The sequence below is a fragment of the Podarcis gaigeae genome, assembly GCF_964106915.1.
Source record: "Podarcis gaigeae genome assembly, chromosome: 2".
NCBI lineage: Eukaryota > Metazoa > Chordata > Lepidosauria > Squamata > Lacertidae > Podarcis > Podarcis gaigeae.
Window position 1 is genome coordinate 113,442,824 of NC_139679.1, and position 21,648 is coordinate 113,464,471.

The 21,648-nt window shown below is 43.8% G+C and overlaps 3 protein-coding genes across 8 annotated transcripts in view; 2 read left to right on the plus strand and 1 right to left on the minus strand.

The window, feature by feature from the left end:
* LOC310837988 (E3 ubiquitin-protein ligase TRIM11-like) overlaps positions 1-21,648 on the plus strand; it is a 1,016,249-nt gene that overhangs the window by 284,910 nt on the left and 709,691 nt on the right. The window lies entirely within an intron of this gene.
* Positions 3,904-16,116, minus strand: CSNK2B (casein kinase 2 beta). Of its 3 annotated transcripts, none has more exons than XM_083725254.1 (8): positions 15,993-16,116; positions 13,868-13,964; positions 10,216-10,298; positions 9,128-9,230; positions 6,994-7,109; positions 6,623-6,698; positions 6,126-6,315; positions 3,904-4,280 (listed from the first exon to the last, which is right to left on the minus strand). In XM_083725254.1, exons 2-8 carry the CDS (start codon positions 13,935-13,937, stop codon positions 4,190-4,192), a joined length of 729 nt encoding a protein of 242 aa, XP_083581380.1. In that variant the 5' UTR covers positions 13,938-13,964; positions 15,993-16,116; the 3' UTR covers positions 3,904-4,189. The 3 variants fall into 3 exon arrangements, with proteins under 3 accessions (XP_083581380.1, XP_083581381.1, XP_083581382.1); XM_083725255.1 differs by having other exon boundaries at positions 15,815-16,021; XM_083725256.1 differs by lacking the exons at positions 13,868-13,964; positions 15,993-16,116 and adding an exon at positions 10,791-10,925.
* GPANK1 (G-patch domain and ankyrin repeats 1) lies at positions 11,029-21,236 on the plus strand. 4 transcript variants are annotated; one of them, XM_083725034.1, is made up of 3 exons: positions 11,029-11,177; positions 17,993-18,642; positions 20,258-21,236. In XM_083725034.1, the coding sequence occupies exons 2-3, from the start codon at positions 18,050-18,052 to the stop codon at positions 20,718-20,720; spliced, it is 1,056 nt and encodes a 351-aa protein (XP_083581160.1). In that variant the 5' UTR covers positions 11,029-11,177; positions 17,993-18,049; the 3' UTR covers positions 20,721-21,236. The 4 variants fall into 4 exon arrangements, with proteins under 4 accessions (XP_083581160.1, XP_083581161.1, XP_083581158.1 ...); XM_083725035.1 differs by lacking the exon at positions 11,029-11,177 and adding an exon at positions 16,114-16,244; XM_083725032.1 differs by lacking the exon at positions 11,029-11,177 and adding an exon at positions 16,176-16,503.

Here is a 21,648-nt window from a genome sequence, read left to right on the forward strand (position 1 = left end):
TGGAAATTAGAAAATGTTTCCAGAAATATTTTAAGAAATTATACACTCAAGGGCCACAAAAGGAGGAAGAGATTGCAAAATTTTTGGAGAAAAATGGACTTAAAAAACTATCACAAGAAAATAGATCACTCCTGAATAGTAAAATAACACGACTAGAGATAGAACAGGCCATTCAGAATATGAAGTTGGGCAAGTCTCCAGGGCCAGATGGCTTGACCTCCAAGTACTATAAGACATTAAGTGACTATTTGATTCAACCACTGATGGAGGTCAGCAATGAAATTATGGAGGGAAAGAAGGCGCCTGAATCGTGGAAGGAAGCTTTCATCACATTGATACCAAAATCAGAAACTGAAAAGACACAACTTAAGAACTACCGTCCCATTTCCCTTTTAAATGTGGATTACAAAATATTTGCTGACGTTTTGGCAGGAAGACTCAAAAGAGTTTTAAATGAGATAATTCATAAAGACCAGGCAGGCTTTCTCCCAGGAAGACATTTATTTGCTAATACAAGGAACATTATTGACATTTTGGAACTTTTGCAAACAAATATTAACACTAAAGCAGTTCTAATTTTTATAGACGCGGAGAAGGCCTTCGATAACATTTCTTGGAAATTTATGAAGGGGAATTTAAAAGAAATGGGAGTGGGGCGGGGTTTTGAAAATGGGATTGACGCGATTTATTCAGAACAAAAGGCAAAACTGATAGTCAACAATGTGGTTACAGAAGAGTTTAAGATTGAAAAAGGGACACGACAAGGCTGCCCGATTTCCCCCTTGCTGTTTATTTCTGTCCTGGAGGTGCTCTTGAACTTGATTAGAGGGGACCGGTTGGTGCAAGGGATTCAGATCGGAGTGAAACAATATAAACTTAAAGCTTTTGCAGATGACCTTGTTTTGACATTGCAAGAGCCAGAATCTAGTACAAAAAGAGTGTTACAATTGATTCAGGATTTTGGTCAGGTAGCGGGCTTTAAACTAAACAAACAGAAAACTAAGGTGTTGGGAAAAAACTTGACAGATGCAGAGTCAGAACGGTTTCAGAGAGAAACAGAACTAACTGTGGTTAAAAAAGTAAAGTACCTAGGGGTAAACATAACAGCAAAAAATCTGAGTCTATTTAAGGATAATTATGAAAAATGTTGGTCTGAAATTAAGAGAGACTTGGACAGTTGGTCAAAATTGAAGCTTTCTTTGTTAGGCCGAATTGCTGCTATTAAGATGAATGTATTGCCTAAGATGTTGTTTTTGTTTCAAACATTGCAAATTGTGGATAAGACGGAGTGCTTCAGGAAGTGGCAGAGAGATATTTCTAAATTTGTCTGGCAGGGCAAAAAGCCCAGAATTAAGTTTAAGATATTAACTGATGCGAAAGAAAGAGGGGGCTTTGCCCTGCCAGACTTAAGGTTGTACTACGAAGCCGCAGCTTTCTGCTGGCTAAAAGACTGGCTACTTCTAGAGGACACTGATGTGTTAGATTTAGAAGGTTTTAACAATGCATTTGGTTGGCATGCATACTTATGGTATGACAAAGTTAAGATCAATAAGGCCTTTAAGAACCATATTGTCAGGAAAGCAGTGTTTAATGTCTGGACAAAATACAAAGACCTATTGGAAAATAAAACTCCAAGATGGCTATCACCTCTGGAGGCTAAGGCCCGAAAAAGACCCAATATGGAGGCCAAATGGCCGAAATATTGGGAAATAATAGAGAAAGAGGGCAACAATTGGAAATTGCAGAGTTTGGAAAAAATGAAAGACAAAGTGCGAGACTGGTTACATTACGCTCAGATTCAAGAAATTTTTAAAAAGGATAAAAAGCTAGGATTCCAGGTGGAGAAATCGAAGTTGGAAACAGAATTGTTAGAACCTAAGACTAAAGTACTTTCAAGAATGTATAACTTGCTGTTGAAATGGAATACACAAGATGAAATGGTTAAGTCGGCCATGATAAAGTGGGCACAGGATATTGGGCATAATATTATGTTTGAGGATTGGGAAAGGTTGTGGACCACGGGGATGAACTTCACGGCATGTAATGCTCTGAAGGAAAATGTAATGAAAATGATATATAGGTGGTACATGACCCCAGTTAAACTAGCCAAAATATGCCATGTGCCAGACAACAAATGTTGGAAATGTAAGGAAAATGAAGGAACATTCTTTCACCTCTGGTGGACTTGTCCCAGGGTGAAGGTCTTCTGGGAAATGATATATAATGAGCTGAAAAAGGTATTTAAGTATACCTTCCTTAAGAAACCAGAGGCCTTCCTCCTGGGCATTGTCGGCCAGATGGTGCCAAAGAAGGATCGAACATTCTTTTTGTACGCAACAGCAGCAGCAAGGATACTTATTGCCAAGAAGTGGAAAACTCAAGATCTACCCACTCTGGAAGAATGGCAGATGCAGCTGATGGACTATATGCAACTGGCTGAGATGACTGGCAGAATTCGAGACCTGGGAGAAGAGAGGGTTGAAGAAGATTGGAGGAAATTTAAGACTTATTTACAAAAATATTGTGATTTGGTGGAAAGTTAAGTAGGATGTTTGATCATAAATAATTGGCCACCACAAAATCGGATCGAAATGGGATGTAAAGTGAGATTAAGAGAAATTAATTTACAGAGGATTATATTTAAATAAGTGGTTATAAAATTTGCAAACTAGATGATAAATTGCTGGGAAAAATTTATGATGATGAAAATGGCAGCGGGAGATGTGAGGAAGTCCAAAGAAGTCATGAAAACTCTGTTGAGATAAAAGAAAGGTTGTTTATCTTTGTACTTTATTTTGTAAAAACTCCTAATAAAAATTTATTAAAAAAAAAAAGGAAATAAAATGTTGCCCTAGAGAACTGTGTCGGCCTGTGACACCACTTCCCATACTGGATTGTCATTGTGAGGTGCAGCACTGCAGGAAATGAAGAGAATTGCCTACCTTCATGTATGGCAAATTCAGTGCACCTCACATACAGCCTGGTATGGGGAGGGGTCGTTAGGGCTGGGAGAAAGCTAGTGCAAGTGTGTAAGGGGAGAGATGTTGGAAGAAGAAAATGAAGAAACTGCTTAGGATTTCTGGCCAGATGTGAACACAGAATGCTACGAAGTTTGTGCACATGTAGCAGCAGTTTTTAAGAATACATAAAAGCATTACAGGGTAGGACCACTAAAAAAAGATGCTGGGAAGAATAGCAAACGGCACAGAGTGTGCAGGCTACTGGAAAACCTTCAACAGACCACACTCATCCTGTGACAATTACTGTAGGCGAATACTGAGTTACAATTATGTATGACTATAAGTTAGTGGTTTCTGGATTATGAATTCAGCTCCTACTCAGCAAGTGAAGAGCACACATATAAAATGGGCTACAAGTAAGGCCATCAACCCTAGAAGTCCCTGGAAGTGCTTTTGAGGCACATTTCCCTCCTTCTAATCCACACTCTCCTCTTAAAGGATGTAGTCTCAGTTACCCAAATTACTTCTGATATTCCCCCTTTTCAGTTAAACACAATGAATATTCCAAGCTCGGTGTAAATTATAGCAAACCTCTCTAACCACAAAATTTCCCCAGCATGTGACTTAAAAAACATACGCAGTGATAATTAAGGGGTTGGCTCAAATGTCCTCCCCACCTTAGCACTGAGTTATCACAGTATATGTGTGTTGTCCACTACAGAAGTCAACACTCATAATGTAGGGGGTGGGAGTCTATCATATTAATTCAGCATCTCCAACTTGTGATGCATTTTAAGTGTAATCAGATTCATGTTCCCCACCACTTTCTTCCCACTATCTATTATCTATTTTGTGAAATTTATGTATCACTTAATTGTAGAAAATCTTAAAAGTAGTTTATATAATCCTCCTGCCCAGAACAAAGACAAATCAAATTCTCATCTTTTACATTTTTAATGTATTTTATTTTTTAAAAAGAAAAAAAGCCCCACAAAATCATGACATTCAAGTTGGTTATTGAATTTTTCTGTCACAGTCTGTGTTTCTGGGAATTAACAGAAATTGTTTATTATTAATTTAAACCACACACCAGAAATGAGACTATAAATCAGGCTGGAGAGTGACAAAGAATAATCTGCAGGGGACTTCATCAAAACAAAGTATGAGCAGCCCTGACTGGGGTAAGGGGAGTTATCAGGGAAGGACCCTGAGCACCTGGATGTAGAAGATCAACGAATAGTTTTGACTGGGCTCTTAAAATTGCTGGCGGCCTGAAGCTGCAGCTGGTAAGCCATAGGGTGGATCTTGAATCCGTAAAGTCTGAAATAGAAAAGTGAAGGGTTAAAATGGAAGATTCAGGGAAGAAAAGCTCAAACAGCTACCAGATATTGCAGTAAAAGGTATGGATAAACTTTCATTAATTTTCAAATAGAACACCCATTAGGAACACATCACTAAGAGGAGGACAGTGCCAGCCTTGGTGCCCCCCGCCCCGTAACTGTAGCGTCCACTTGCTGCCTTCCCTCTCCTCTTTTTTTATATATATATAAATTTTTATTAAGTTTTTCTTTAACAAATAATTTTGACAACCATGTTTACCAATTTACAGTTTTTGAACTTCCACCAGTACCTCCTTCAATCATCCATTTTTCATATCTTTACACATTTTCTATGTAGTATTGCCGATTTGATAATAACCTTCCATCTCAGTTTCTTTCTTACAATATACCTTGGTTTATCACAAAGCCTCTTTAAAACCCACTTCCCTCTCCAGTTGCTTCCCTGTGGCTCATCTCAGCCCACCACCCTGCCCACCCCATCACCCACAGCACTGCCTGCAAGGCCATGTGTAGGGAAGCGAAGGCTTCTCCCTATGGATGGGGGGGGGGGGTTCTCTTCAGCATCTTACTCCATCCCATTCAAGAACTGTGATTCCGGCTTCTTCCTTCTCCCTTTCTGTCTAGGGAGGAGTGGAAGGAGTTCGCCTTCCAACTGCAAGGGCTCACCTGTTTCCTACCTTCTGGCTCTCTTCAGAAAGGAACACAGATACGTACCTGATTCTCATCATCCCCCCCCCATTAAAAAATAATAAAAAGTAATAAAATGAAGCAAATGGTTTCTTTGTGAACTTCAGACCACATCACAATTTGTGGGGAATTGGCGTGTGAAGGAGCGTTGTTAAGGGAATGTGAGAAGCTGGGAGAATTGCCACTTCTCTGGATGAATTGCTTATTTATGGGGTGACTAGTCTCTCTTCTGCATAGGCTCCGACCTTGGGAGTACTTTTATTACTCCTCTTCTCCATGGGGAAGTAATGTATCTCCCCCCACCCCGGTAATATCAAGAGTATAAGGCTTCTCCTTATGACTATCTGGATATGGGATGGGGGGTTCCCTTTCCAGCATCTCACTCTTCCGTTTTCAGTCTACACTCCACCTCATCCAGGAATCAACACAAGGTTTGGCTGCTTCTTCCTTCCCACCTCTCTCTGTCTAGGTAGCAGTTGCCAGGACATTACCCCATTTGCTTCTACATGGTTCCATCCTTATTTCAGACATTGTGATATATCGGCATATCGCAATGTGTAGCTGGTGTTATATCATGATGCTGAAAACCAGATACTGCCCAACCCTACTTCATATGCAAACTATTGGGAGGCGAGCAGCCCAGCCCAACCTGAAAAGAGCTGGATACCACTTTTGAGCCAGCCTGCATCTCAGCCTTCTCAGTATCTCCATTCAAGTGATGGAATGGGTAGCAATAAGCTGGGCAGGTCAGCTAAGCAGTGCTGGCCCAGTCAAAAGGCAGTTCTGCTCTCAGGCTTTCTTTCACCACCAAGGATACCTGAGATTTCTACTTTGTGATAGAAACTTTCAGCAAATTCTCTCCTTACTAGTAGGAGGATATTTTTGCCAGAAAGCTGGAATTTTCTTGGTGAAAGTATGTGTGGCTGTGGCTGCATGTGCGAGAGATGACCTCATGGCTGGGTATGGGTGGCCCTCAAGCAGGTTAGCTGGAAAGGGTATGAGTAGCAAGCACCCAATGGAAGTAACAAGAGAAAATGTGGATTTGGTTGGCTGAATTTAAGCAGCAAGGAAGGATAAATCTGTGATCTCAATACTCTCCTGGAACATTTTCACCTGACATCTTTTGAAGCAGTCTTACCTGGGCACAAATTGGTTAGCAGGTCGTTTCGGCCGATACTCAGGGTGCACCATAAACAACATGTGGGGGAAGCCTGTCCCAAAATAGGCCCCATCTGTGTGATGGTGGCGGGAAGATTTGGGGGTGTAGACATCCATGCACTTGGGGCAGTAAAGTTTAACCATGGCCTCCCCTGGGATATCAGATAAGCCTAGGAGTGAAGAAGAAAGCAAAGTTCAAAAAAGAGGTGGCTTTGGGGCTCAGACCCACCATCATGCCTTGGTGTTAGCAGTTCTAAAATGAGCACTTTTCAAGCCTTTTAAACAGATAATTCAACAATAAAAATTCTGAAATAGCCTGTTTGTGCAAGTACCCACCCTTAAGTTTTGATCCTACCTGCAGCCCTCCTGGATTCCCTCCAATTCAGTACATCTTTATTGCACTACTCAAGAACTCTGACATGCAATTCAACCTCCCATTAGCTCCTAAAAAACCTCTTCCCCAGTACACAAACTCACCAATGGGCAGCATGGGCTGGTTCTCACAATACACTCGGGGGCAGTAACCAAAGTCTCCTTGCTGGTATTTCTCAAGCTAGAAAAAAGAAAGTGTTTGCAAAAGAAATTAGGACTTCCTCTCCACATTGTGGGAAGACAACTCCAAAGAAAGATTGGTTAGGGCAGGAGTTCATCAAGAATAGACTTTAAGGAGTTCCAAATCGGGTCTATCACTGGCCACTTAGGACAGCCTAGAGGATATTATAGTATAGTATAGGTTAAAGTGCCTTTCCCTTCTTGACTTCATTGCCTCTGGTCTCACTGTGGCTATATCAGAGCATTAGTAAATAAGTTACAGGGTGACCTGCTTATACAACAGCATAGACATTCACCATTTGGGCAATTCCACGGTTTGTGAGGATGTAGCGGGCATGGATGAGGCCGTAGAGCATTTCAGCTGCCTGTTCAATCAAGTCACTCTGGTTAGGGTTGTCCTCAAGCTCCTCATCTACAAGAGGACAGGAAAAAGTCAAGAGCTAATATAAGAAAAGTACAGGAGAGCCATAGAGACTCTGACAGAGATGAAGGTTCCCCATCATGTGCTCTAGTCCACTGCTGAAACAAATGATGATCATCATCATCCCACCCCTCACCCTAAGGACCCAGGGCAGGTTACAACATTAAAACACAGTATTAACAACATTTTTAAACACCTTACAATCACAGAAATAAGGTGGATCAAAAAATTATACACCTCAAGTGTCAAAAGCAAGGGTAGAAAGATGCATCATCTGATACAAACAGCTTCTAAGACCACATTATACCTAATGCTAGCACTGCACAGGTACAATTCTCTCTCTGCCTCTGTCTTTTACTCCCTTTCCTAGCACACCAAATTCTAGCTGTACAACTTAGTGACAATACATATTCACTAATTTTGCCAAATTTACAGAATAATTTCTGCCAAATTTTGCCAAATTTACAGAATAATTAAGGAGGGAAAGTATCAGAAATCTTTATAGGTTTCTGATCTTGGCTTCTCTAATAAGACTATGGGTTGTATCTAACAAAGCAACTGCTTGCACAACTGAACTCTCCACTCCCTGCTCTAGCGGTTCCACCAAACCACACAGATTTGCGGTGGTGGGGGGAGTGGTTCTGTTGTGTGAATGGAAGCAGTTCTGCTCATGCAATGATTTTTCTGGGTTCAACCCAATGTCATCTATGCCATTTATCAGATACATGAAATAGGCAACTTCATATGGAAAGACAGAATATAAATTTAATTAAGAACACATAATCAGGATTTCCAAAATGTATGGTTTCCAAGGCAAGCTGCTCCACAGAACTGGCCCAATAATTTACATCCTTGCAAATACTTAACCTCTGCTTTTAATGAAGTCTCAGAAACTTCAATTCCAAGTCCCCATGTGCACTAATGTTAGAGTAGAAAATCAGAGGAGGATTTTGACATTCTGAGTAGTATGCACAATTTTGTTTTAGAAGAATACAAAAAAATATTTTTAGAGTAGAAGAAGAAGAAGAAGAGTTTGGATTTGATATCCCGCCTTTCACTCCCCTTCAGGAGTCTCAAAGCGGCTAACAATCTCCTTTCCCTTCCTCCCCCACAACAAACACTCTGTGAGGTGAGTGGGGCTGAGAGACTTCAAAGAAGTGTGACTGGCCCAAGGTCACCCAGCAGCTGCATGTGGAGGAGCGGAGACACGAACCCGGTTCCCCAGATTACGTGACTATCGCTCTTAACCACTACACCACACTGGCTAGTATTTAACTAGCCCTCTCTTGATTTGTTTGCCATTTTTTAACAGGAAGTTGTCTCAAATTAATAATCTCACAGACAGACAGGCTTTCAGAGATCTGTGCTTTATGTAGATAAATAATAATAATAATTAATAATAAATTTTAAAAACTGGGCTCAGGGTGGCTAACAGCAAATAAAAAACATTGATTAAAATATGACTTTAAAACAACATAAAATACAGCATCCATATCAATAAAATTCTAAAATTCGGGGGGGGGGGGGGCGGAACCAGTCAGTAGACATCAAATGATCACCAGGGATAACTGGCCAAGTTGGTCCTACTAGGGCCAGCAAGGAGACCAGGGAAGAATTTAAATATGGGGTCCCAGAAAGGGTTTCTTCATAGAAGAGGAAAGGGAAAAGGGAATAGAGGATCAGGCTAACTCAAACTGAAGGCCAGGCGGAATAGCTCTATCTTACAGGCCCTGCAGAAGGATATCAAGTCCTGCAGGATAAACAGAAGCACCTTGCCGCTAATCATCATCATCATCATCATCATCATCATCATGTACCCATGCTATGTAAATTCTTATTACACACCAAAATGAAATGAAGTCTAGTCATTCCAAAATATGCAAGATGCTTTAGGGTAGCAGTGTGCCCTCATTAGGATAACCCTGTGACCACTGACCACATTTACTCTTAGTCCCAAATGTCAGGTGGTCTGAGATGTAATCAGTAAAACAAAAAGAACCATCTCTCACCTGGTTCCAAATCAAGGATCATATCCAAAGCCTGGCGATAGTGGGGAACTTGCTCATTGAGGCCAGTCAGGTTGAACTTGTCTTGGATGTAATCTTCATCTACCTAGAATAGAAATAAAAAATACTCAGACTCAAGATCAGCCAAATAAACTATTGCCTTTACCAAGTGACCTATTCTGACTTCTCAGATCCCCTCGGCCTATTTGACATCTCATCCTATACTTACTCACTCACTGGGAAGTAAGCTCCATTGAACTCAGTGGCATTGGGGGTTTTTCTGAGTAGACAAGTACAGCATTACAATGCAAGTAACTAGCTTCCTAAGATTCCCATGAACTTCCAACTAATATACAAAACTCTTCATCCTCTCAAGAAACCTAGGAGTCCCTGTTCACTGCCAACACCCTTCCTACTACATAGTTAGGATATTTTTTTGTAGGGGGGAGGGGAATCATGCCATTTGCTCCCAGCCCCTCTTACTAAAACTACATGCAAACATTGTTGTTGTTTAGTTGTGTCTGACTCTTCGTGACCCCATGGACCAGAGCACGCCAGGCACTCCTGTCTTCCCGCAGTTTGGTCAAACTCATGCTGGTAGCTTCGAGAACACTGTCCCACCATCTCGTCCTCTGTCATCCCCTTCTCCTTGTGCCCTCCATCTTTCCCAACACCAGGGTCTTTTCCAGGGAGTCTTCTCTTCTCATGAGGTAGCCAAAGTATTGGAGCCTCAGCTTCAGGATCTGTCCTTCCAGTGAGCACTCAGGGCAGATTTTCTTAAGAATGGATAGGTTTGCTCTTCTTGCAGTCCATGGGATTCTCAAGAGTCTCCTCCAGCACCATAATTCAAAAGCATCAATTCTTCGGCGATCAGCCTTCTTTAAGGTCCAGCTCTCATTTCCATACATCACTACTGGGGAAACCATAGCTTTAACACGCAAACATACTGAGGTCTTAATCCCAACTCACCTCACAGAAGAATTCATTGCCACGCATGGAGAACAGTGGTGGCAGCATCCCAACTCCTAGCTCCCAGCCCTTCTCTCACAAAATCCCCACACACATTTGTTGAGGCCTTCATCCCAACTCACCTCACAGAAGAACTCATTGCCACGCAAGCCACAGAACCAGGAAATCCAGGACACTTCCTCAGAGCTACTCATCTTCCCGTCCTCTACAGAAAAAAAAGGTGCATCAACAGCCACATTTTCACAACCTTCTAACACACCTTCTCTTCCAGTTTAACCAGGAAATAGCTCCTTTATAAAAACACTTCTTATGCAAAGCACTTCATTGGGTATAGAGAGTTTCAGCGCACCCTGTTCAAGAAAACACACCCTTTCATTTCCGTGACTGCAGACCGGTATTAGAGGAGAATCCAACGTGTTCCCTTCTACTTGAACGCCATCTCTCGCTCTCTGTTAGAACTAGTAAAAAATCCCTTTGCAGACTAGTTTAACCTCTACCCATGCCCTGCCCTTCTGCACAGAATTGTGAGAACGACACAACTCTTCCTCCCCTTGCTTTCTTGTTTTCTTTCTTTTTTTGCCTATGGCAGGCTCCCAAACGCCCTCCCTTAATCTTGCAGAGCCGTCTCCGTTGCCTAAAATTCCTCCTCTCAAGTTTCTGCAGAGTAACCCCCTAAATCTATCCCTCAATAACTCACCTCAGGGGGCTCAATTGCCTCAAGGAGAGGAACACGGGGTGCAAACAAGCTTTGGACCGCTAAGGCCTCTGCCAGTTTCCACCGCGCACGCGCCACTCTCACTGATGAAAGAGCATCACGGGACAGTAGTACTTCAGAATAAGGCTGGAGTTAGCAAACAAGATAGACGAAACTACAAGTCCTAGAGTGCAGCCGCGAAGGAAATGCCAAGCACGTTCTGGGCCGCGGAGCACACTGGGATTTGTAGTCCAAAAGCCCTTTAAGCCGCTGCGCTTTTAAGAAGAACATGTGTAGGTGGAGTGGTCCCAGACGATCAATGAGAGGCGTCTAGGTAGAAAGGATGTAAAGTTTGCCTATGCCGCGCTAACCTATAACGAACGCATTATGGTAAATATGGTCAAATAATATTTCAATTTAAAAGGAGACAGGAGTAGGAGAGTCCCTAAAGAATCGTCATGAGTGCTTGAGACGGAAGCCTCCTTGGTCAGATAAAATTGCCATAATTGAAATAGCAGCCCGGAGCTCCGAGAAACTTGATTTGTACGGGAAAGACGGTTCATGGATCCCCTACCACGAGCTAGGTACCGATTCAGAATTGAAGCGGTAGTTGCAGCTTTCTCCTACAAAGCGAGGAAAAAGAGGGCGGCTATCAGGCGCGCATCACGGTAACTTCCTGCGCAGTCAGCCCGATGCAAATCCTCACCGCCGCTCGTATTTGCCCCGATTGAAAAGCAGGCGGGCATAGCCTGGGGAATGGTTTCTCGGACGGTGGGGTGGAGATAGCGAGCAGATGAAAACATATATTATAACCCCATGGGAGGAGGAGAATTGGAAGCAAAGCAAAGTGGGTCCGATCCTATCTGAAGGCAGCGCATATTTTAAATACATATTAAATATGCGGAAGAGAGCAAGTGCGTCCACCGAGCGAGAGGGAAAAGTGGGAGGCGCAGAAAAAGCAGGATTGTGGGGCCAAGCATTAGCTGTTATTTTTATGAAGCGCTCAGATTACTGGAATGCAGTCCTCGAAGGAAGGACTGAGTAAAAGCTTAATTATAGAAAAGGAAGGAGGGAAAAGAAAATAAGCCAGCTGCCTACTTAATACATAATAAGCGCTGTTAGGTATGTCCCTCCCTAAAAAGAACCAAGAAAGTCCTCTATGTGCCTCTATTAGACAGCAAAGACGTTTTAATCCCCCACCCCCTCTGTTAAAAGTCTTTGAAGAATATTTTTTCCATTCCAAATCCTACAATTTAGGATCTGAATCGCCCAATTTGGTCTTCTCTCTTGAGCATTATTATTATTATTATTATTATTATTATTATTATTATTATTAACCCTGGGTTTCCCCAGCCACTCTGGGTGGCTCCCAACAAGAATATTAAAAACACAATAAAACATCAAACATTAAAAACTTCAGATTTTAACCGTCCTCATGAGGTTTTGGTCATCAGCATACATATGGGATCTACTCTTCCAGGTCTCCCACCTGTGGTACCTCCTCATTTGCTTGCAATGACATCATCATTCATTAATGCATATTTTGCAGGAGTCAAGAATTTGAAGACGAGAGATCAGAAAGGGATGCATACATTGACCTTAGTGACAGAGCACCCATACACTGCACCCGCTGTCCAAGGCCAGTGAACTGCCTTGTGGAGAGATGGGGAGTGGGTGCACTTATGAGGCCGATCCACAACCTCTCTAGGATCCAGTGGTGGCTTGTGGAACCTAGACCAGGTCTAGCACCTAGGAGGTGATGTGGGTGGTGCCCAGGTCCCCATCTGTGAGTAATTTTGTCTACTACTAAGGCAGCCACTCTGTGACTTGTTTCCCTGTTTAGTTAAGGGAAGAATTTGGTGCAACTTACTCTCCAGTAAGTGGGCAGAGAATTTCAGGCAGCATACAGATTCACCAAAAGAAAATTATACCCATTACCTCAGTATGTACAGTGAGCATCGTGGCTGCATGAGGTTTTGAAGCCCAACAGTCTTAGTACTGACCCTGTAGATTTCAGTACCTCTATAAGTTACAATGCAATATAAATTGCCATTGTATACTAACTATGCTTCAATTTCCTGGAGCACTTCCAATAATTTATGGCATAGATTAGAAGTGGCACATGAAGGGGCAACGGCAGAGGCGCTGGAATGAGGTGGAAGGTTGGGGGAACTTTGGTGATTGCAGCAGTTTGCAGGTGTGGGCCCTCCTGCTGGCAAGATGGGGCAACTGCAGTAAAGTGCTTGCTTCTGCATATGTTATCATTTACTTTACAGTGCAATCTCTAAAACATGTTTCCTTGTATTTAGTCCCATGGAATACAATGGGACTTACTCCCAGGTAAATGCATATAGGTTTGCAGCCCTAATGCAGGATTTATCAGCAGGTCCAGACCAACTGAAAAATCCTGATGGGTTTGCTGATGTATTTTAATGTACATTTAAAAATACTCACTAAATAAGTGCAGGAGAGGCTTTAGGCTTGTGAGTTTGGGATCAACCTTGTGATTTACTAGGAACCCAAGGGTCACCAACTGTAGCCATTCTTTTAAGCAGCTTGGCTTGTTGTTGTTGTTGCAGCACCATCCTCAAATGTTTTCATATATAAATATTTAATACGTTTAGAGCTGCAGTTATCTAGCTACGTCTAGGAGCAAGTTCTATTGAACCCTATAGGGATGACATCAGAGTAGACATGTATAGCATTGTGCTGGCACTTCCCACTCAAAATTTAAATTAAGTTAAAGAAAAGTGTTTAGCTTAGCTTGCAATTTCTACATATGCCTCCAGAATTCTCTTCAACTGGAAGTGACGGGGCCAGGTCACTTCTATGAGGGCAGTGCTTGAATTGGGGAATGGGAGAGTGGGGGGGGGTTACCAATGAAATTCACAAATCACATCTCCTGACATCCTCCCTCACAACTTTAGTCATATCACTCCCATAATTTTCTAAAAATTGTAGCTAAAGGGGCAGTCACAAAAGGAAAGTGGGTGATCCCCCTATAATTCACAAACTACATGAAGAGAGATTAGATTCATTTCCCACTATCCAGTGCAGGCCTCCCATCCACAGTAAGTTACCATCCCTGATGCTGGTGCTGCTTCGCCGACTCATTCTGTCTGCAGTGCCCGTTCTCAACATGGCTGTCATTTTAGGTTTTCTCTTAATTAGCCATGCCTGTTCAATGGATATAAATATATAAAGATCAGCATTTATTTTATATAGAAATATAATATTTTTCTACCTCACTCTACAGCAAAAATGGTTGCCAGATCAGCTTATAGAGCATGACAGCCACTTCTCCCAGGTTTACAATCTAAGAGGCAGGTACAAAAGGGGAAAAAGGGGGAAAGGGAGGAGAACAAGTAACTTTAGCCAATTGTTCAAGTTATATGATAGTGCTTATAATGAACAACTGAAATGGAAATTTGGATTTTCCAAGGACAAACTTTCCTTTCCCCTTCTGAACCACTTGACAAGATAACTGGCATAGTAACAATTGAGCCTAAACCAAATGACTAATACTTAGGTCACTTTGGGAAGTTCTGTTCCGACCAGTGCCTTCATCAGTCACCACAGCCTTTTTACAAAAAACTTACGTAACTGAAATTTTTCTCTTATGGTTAGCTGCCTTGAGTTCCGGTTATTGTGCAGAGAGTGGGGGGTGTCAGTCAATGTTTTATATAAATAATTGTTGCATTCTACCACCTTAGCCTTCTTTAATTAAATTAATATCACTGTAACATGTTTGATAATTTTGGTTCATTTTCAGTTCAACATCTGTCTGAATTAGTTCAGTTTTAAGTTTTACTTTTACCACATGTCTGCCTAAATCTTGATTACTGAAATGGTCTGTTGGATGCTATTTAAGAGTCTTTTTTTAAAAAAAAGTACAATCCTGCACCCACACACCCCAATATGGATTTCATGGGGAACTGGATGGCATGTAGCCACCTCTCTGCCAGCCTGTGTTAGTGAGGAGGATGAACACTGGTTGGAGGGTGGCTTGCCATAGCCGAGACTCTTGTTTTGTCCATTTTGGTGGGAAGCTGTTGCTGGTAGTTTTAGGCTGGGACAATTATGACTCTGGATCCAAAGCCGCAGAGATCACCTCCAGCTACACCAGCCTGGCATCCACATGCACAGCAAATAATAATAAAAGCCACCCGCCTTCCACAGGCCAGCAGGGGTTGGGATGTGCCGAAGAATTTGCTGTCTTGCTCCGACACTCCCCGTCTGGATTGCTGTTCATTTGTTGCAAGGAACTTTGACGTTCTTTACCTGCTACAAACTCCTCTTTAAGGGTGATAACACCGGAAAAGGGTTTACAGTGGTACCTCTGGATGCAAAGGGGATCCGTTCTGGAGCCCCGTTCGCATCCAGAGCAGAACGCAACCTGCATCTGCGCATGTGGCGATTCGCCACTTCTGCACACGCGCATGATGTCATTTTGAGCATCTGCGCGTGCGTGAGCAGCAAAACCCAGAAGTAACTCGTTCCGTTACTTCCAGGTCGCCACGGAGCGTAACCTGAAAACGCTCAACCTGAAGCGACTTTAACCCGAGGCATGACTCTATATAGATCAGCCTTAATTGGGTTTATTTGAGTATCATCCCCTTTCTGGCAAAGTGGGTTTGTGATAGATACAGAACCCGACTAAGACTGCAATCCTAATTCCTGTTTCCTGGATTCAGAATCCTTTGAATTCAGCAGGAATTATTTCTGAACAGACTAGGTTAGGGCCACACCGTAAAATTAAAACAAAAAAAAATTCCTTCCAGTAGCACCTTAAAGACCAACTAAGTCAGTTCTTGGTATGAGCTTTCGTGTGCATGCACACTTCTTCAGATACCATGCATGCACACGAAAGCTCATACCAAGAACTGACTTAGTTGGTCTTTAAGGTGCTACTGGAAGGATTTTTTTTTTTTTTTTGTTTTAACTATGGCAGACCAACACGGCTACCTATCTGTAACCGTAAAATTAAGTTATGAGCAACTAATTCCCACCCACCCCTCTCCACTCACTCAACACAGGGTGAGGGCAAAAGAGCAAATTCTTTTTGAAAAATAAAATGTAAAACCAACACATTCGCTTGGGAAAGCTGTTTTCTCACAAGTCTAGTGGGGCATGGTGCCTATTTTTAAATTTTCATTAATATGGTCCCTTTTCTTAAAAAAAACAAAAAGGAAAAAAGGAGCTTACTCTCCAGAAAAAGCAGGAGCTATGAGGGAAGAGTGAGCCCGCAGTATGCAAATTGCGTTAACCGTTAACGGCAGCGGCGCGAAAACGCTTAGCACGTGACTGCTCCTCGCGCCGGAAAAGGCGGGAAAGCGCGCAAGGCAGCAGTCCGCGAGAACAACAACCGCCGCCGCAACCTCCTGGGAGCAGACGGCGCATGCGTCTCCATTGCGACGGCGGGGCGCTTCCTCGGACACCCTACTGCGCAGGCGTCAGGTACAGGGAAGGCGGCTTTAACCCTGCGTAAACGGGCAACTTTGTATCCGCTCGCCAGCTGCCGCTAAACAGATGCAGCTTTCTTCAAGGTATATGCTTCTACTCCTGCGCGCCTTAACCCCCCCCCCTTCCCCGGCTTCCCAGCTTGGCACATGCGCGTTACAAGCCTTTGCCAAGAACTCTGTGAGCGGCGCCATAGAGATTGTTTGGGAAAGGGTAGAGTGACCCGCCGCCTGAATTTCCGGTAAAGGAGAACTGGGTGAGTGTTTTCCTGGGTGGTAAGGAAAGGCCCGAGTCAGTAGGGCTTGTGTTAGGCTTCCCAGAGGCTGTGGGGGGGGGGGAGAAGCCCCCTACCCCGCACCCCATTCCTGCTTCGGGGGTGGAGGGAGACCTTGGCTTGATTTCCTTCGTCCAGGGATCTGGGTGAAGCTCTGGAGAAGGCCCGACGTTCACCCCCCCTCGCCAGTGGCGTAGCGTGGGTTGTCAGCACCCGGGGCAAGGCAATTAATTTGTGCCCCCTAACCCGTGGATTTGCGGCCGGCCCCCCCTGCACCCCCCCCCACGCTACGCCACTGCCCCTCGCATCTCTAGGTTAAAAATGTACATATTTTAATGATTCCTGCACCGCAGGGGTTTGGACTTGATGACCCTGGGGGCTCCCCTTCCAACTCTGCGATTCTGTGATTCTCTCCAACCTGTTTCTGCCAGTTTTCTCAGGTGGCCTCACAAGCAGGGCTTCCCTTGATGATCTGTAACACTAAGGATACCTGGTTGAACAACAAGGAACACAGTATCTGATGTAGTGTTCAGCATCACGAGAATCTTCGTGGGGGTTTTAAAAAGTCGGTTTCTAGCCATTGAAAACAGGCTTAAAATTATGTTGGTGGTTGACAGCTTAGAAGTTAGAGTGGTCTTAAGCAGGATTTCAGGTAGCTGGAGAGCAGATCCATCGTTGTTCTTCCTGACTCTTTGCATTTCCTAGCCATGCCTAACAAAATGAACTATACAAAATAAGCAGTTTCGTGCAAATTTGAGTTGAGATATTGGCCTGGTTTGGGTAACTGTTTGAAGCTCCATAAACCATGGTTTGTGAAACCATAAGAGAGTATATGGGCCAAAGCACCTTCTGCTCATTCCTCTTCTCTTCATCTTCTATTGCATATTGTCTTTAACATGAACTGATTTAACTGGTTTAATATAAGGCACAACAGGTGAAGCGAAGAACCCTCAGCCCAAGCACTCAATCACAGCTTCATAAACCATGGTTTATGGAACAGTTGTCCAAACCATGCCATTGAACTGAGCTTTTATTAAAGTTTGGCTTTCTAGCACAGAATACAAGATGTCCTTATCCAACAACAACAAAAACCTGATTTTTTTTAAAAAAGAGAGAGAGTGGAATCCTATGATTTTCTACAGATAAACAACTGGAGCAAATATTTACATTTTATTTTATTTTTCATAACTTCTTCTGGTTTTGCCAGTCACAGAAACTGTGCAGAGCACTGAAGACCCCACCCAACCACTGGAAATCTTGCTTGGCCATATTTCTCTGGCTTCAGACATTTCAGCGGCCATTTGTGTGCATGCTTTAAAGCATGTCTTCACAAGCTAGAAATTTCCCCTTTCGGAAACATGGATTCTTAGGTAGTTGCTGCGAAATCACTGCACACATTCAGCCTTTATTACTTAGCAAAAAAAAATGGGTCTTGGTGTAACACGTAATTCTCTGACTCTTCTTTCAACAGGCTGCGAAGTTCCAGGTTGCGGTTTTGGCTTTATAGCCAGAGCTACCCTCTTCCAACATGAACCACGGTCCTCAGCTGATTGCTTTTACTCGTGCCCAGGAGGAATCAGATCTCTGGAGGGATGGGCATGTCCAGAAAAAAAGCTGCAGAGGCTCCCGTCTTGCTGGCCAGGAGGAAGGGAACACAGCGGGAGAGGCAGCTCGCAGCTTCTATGAGAGCCTTTTGGAAGCTCCAGCTAACCCTGCGAGACCCTCACATAGGAAGCGAAAGGCGCCTTGCGTACGCCACCGTCCTGCGCAAGAACTTCATCCCGTCCAGAACCACCTGGGACCGACAAGTAGCCGCACAGGGAACAAGTTCCTGAAAGCCGCCCAGGATGGCGACCTGAAATCTCTGCGGACGCTGGCGGAGAAGGAAGGGTGTGATGTGAACTATAGAGACGATTATTATTGGACAGCGATTATGTGTGCAGCTTACGCTGGTCGGGTGGAGGCTGTGAGATATCTCCTGAGCCGCGGCGCTGCCTGGGTAGGGGTCTGTGAGCCCCAAGGCCGGGATGCTATGGATTTGGCTGAGGAGGCAGGACACCAGGATGTGGTGGATGTCCTACGGGAGAGTGAAAGGCCACAGGTGAAGGAGGAACCCTCCAGGTGAGCTTCCTTGTTCCCGAGAATTCAGCTAGGGCTCCTTTGGGAGGAAGAGCAGGATATAAATGTAATAAACTAAATACAGTGGTACCTCGGGTTACATACGCTTCAGGTTACAGACTCCGCTAACCCAGAAATAGTAACTCGGGTTAAGAACTTTGCTTCAGGATGAGAACAGAAATTGAGCGGCGGTGGCGTGGCGGCAGCAGGAGGCCCCATTCGCTAAAGTGGTCTTCAGGTTAAGAACAGTTTCAGGTTAAGAACAGACCTCCAGAACAAATTAAGTTCTTAACCCGAGGTACCACTGTATCCAGTTACTGTCCGGAGAAGAAAGCCTCTGAATGGGTTTGCTTTTAAATGCTGCTTCAGACTGTTCCAGAAACCTGCCAATAAAACTGCCACAGTTTTAAGAGATTCCCATCCACTTAAGACACTTCAACTGACCATCAGTTGTGAACATGGAAAGATCTCCCAGAGCAGCAGTAGTCAATATGTAGCTGGAATACCAACTCCCAGTATCCTTATCCAATGGTTCTTGATGGCTGGGGCTGATGGGAGTTAGAGTCCAAAAGCATCTGGAGGGGCACCATATTGGCTACCCCTGCTATAGAGACCATTCCCTGCCACAAACCCTTCACCCCCCTACATCCTTCTTCCCATATCTAGGCCCCAAATCACTAGAAGAACTTGGTTGGAGTTAACCCTCTTGACTTGGGTTTGCATTTGTGTTGTTGTTGGTTTTTTTGTGTCTGTGTGTGTGTGTGTGTGTTTTTGTTTATATTTTTTTATTCAAAGTTATAACAAGACATATTATTCAAAAACATATCCTTATTCCCCCCCCCCATTTTTCCTCCCTCCCCCCCCCGAACCCACCCCACCCCCCAACTTCCCTCAGTTCCAGTCTTTGGTTTCCCTACTATTGCTATTTTCTGCATGTTACAAAGTTGTATAGATCCTCAAACTGTTTAGCTGATTAATATCAGTAAAAAAAAAATTGTGGATGTTTATTCAAAACCTGCCAAGGAGTCCAATTCGCTTTGTTGCGTCTTCAGATACTTTGTGAAAGAATCATAGAGTTGGAAGAGACCACAAGGGCCATCGAGTCCAACCCCCTGCCAAGCATTCCCATTCATCCTTAAAGTCACAGTTATCCTTGTCCCATAGCTTATATGTCAATTTTGCCAGTTCTGCATAGTCCATCAATTTTTCTTGCCATGATTCTTTAGTTGGGGTTTCTTCAGTCTTCCATCTTTGTGCTACCAGAACTCTCGCGGCCATTGTCACATACATGAATATGTTTTTCAACTTTTTTGGCAGGTCTTTTTGTGTTGATTTAAAACTTCTCTCAATTGGTGTTTGTTTTGTTTTTATTGTTTTTTCTGTATGCTTGTAAATGTGGGAATGAGGATTCATAAATGATGATGATGATATTTTCATCCAGACAGTACAGACACAGTGGGTAGGCACTCCCTTTTTTCCCTTTCTTTCTCAGGAGAAGTCTGTGTTTTGTGTTTCTTCCTCACTTTCCCCTGTAAGATGCTCTTTGAGGGTTACTACAGCCACAGTTTGTGTGAATGCGGCTTGCCTTTCTCCGGTGTAATTTTCCTTTGTTCTCCAGTCCGCAGCCACCAGCCGAGAGGAACTACTGTGCCGTGTGCCGGACGCACTACAGCGAGGACACGGTGGCGTTGCACGAGCGCTCCACTGCTCACCTCTTCAACCGGCGCGACCCACTGCCCCCCACACGCTACCACATCCCAGAGAACAACGTGGGCTTCCGGCTGATGGTCAAGGGAGGTTGGGATCAGGAAGCTGGCTTGGGGCCTGAGGGCACTGGCCGCAAATTCCCGATCCAGACTGTCCTCAAGCGAGATCAGAAAGGCCTGGGCTTCTGCAGCGACCTCAGACCCAAAGTCACCCACTTCGACGCTAATGACTCCAGTGCAGTGGAGAGGCCCGTAGAGCGGAGGCCCAGGAAGGAAAGAGCAGCAACGGTGGGCAAACGAGAAGCGCGCCGCAGAGAGGCCAAGGCCCAAGCTTGGGAACGCAACCTCCGTACTTACATGGACCTTGATATTTGAGCTCTTATTGGTTAGAGGAGCTGTCTACATAACCACTCATTCTCCTTCTGGCCCAATCAGAGAGACAGCACAATGTTGTGAAGGGGAAAGGTCTTCTGAAGGAAGATACAAGGAGCTGCTGGCAGCTGGTAGGCAGTAGCCAAAGTGGGTAATCCAGAAAAATAAACTTGGAGTTTCCCATGTGTTGCACGAGGCCATAACTCAGGCATCCTTAGACCACCCAGGTAAACAGGCCAAAGGTCAGAAAAGGCTCTTGGCTTCCTTTCAGGATCCCCAAGGGAAGCAAAAGATGAAAATATCTCTGTTTTTCCTCCTTTCCCCAGAGATCTGTTAGCAAACAAAATGTTAGCTTTTGCTCTGCGCAGTCGTTGGTGTTCATTGTGCAGGGCTATGTGTACTCTATGCTGGGAATAAAAATAGAATTATTTGCCAACAGTGCTCCAGAACTTGCCTCGCGAAAGAGCTGAATGATGTAGCTTATAGAAACTATTCAAATTAAATTTTCTTATGCAGAAATGTTTGTTATTTTGCATGCATTATTCTCAGCGACGGACATTGAGCTAAGAAGGGCATGGAAGCCCCAGTCCCTGGGTGTCTAACCCATTCCTGCCCCCAAGTCCTTTTAGGTCCCAGAGGGCATTTCTCATGTGTTTGTAGTATATATCATAGAATCATGAAGGAATCCAAGGGTCATCTAGTCCAGCCCCCTGCAATGCAGGAATCCCAGATGAAACATCCATGACAGATATTACAGCCATAAAGGGACTTGACTTTTAAAAGATTTTCCGCAGGAAGCTGGATCCTGCACAGTAACTTTTTCATTGACTCCATAGAGTCTCTAGGTATTGTCTGGGGAAGTCCCCCCAGGCTACTCAAGACATGGCAATACTTGTGGTGGCTGAGCTCTTGGGTGAAGAGATTTGTGCTT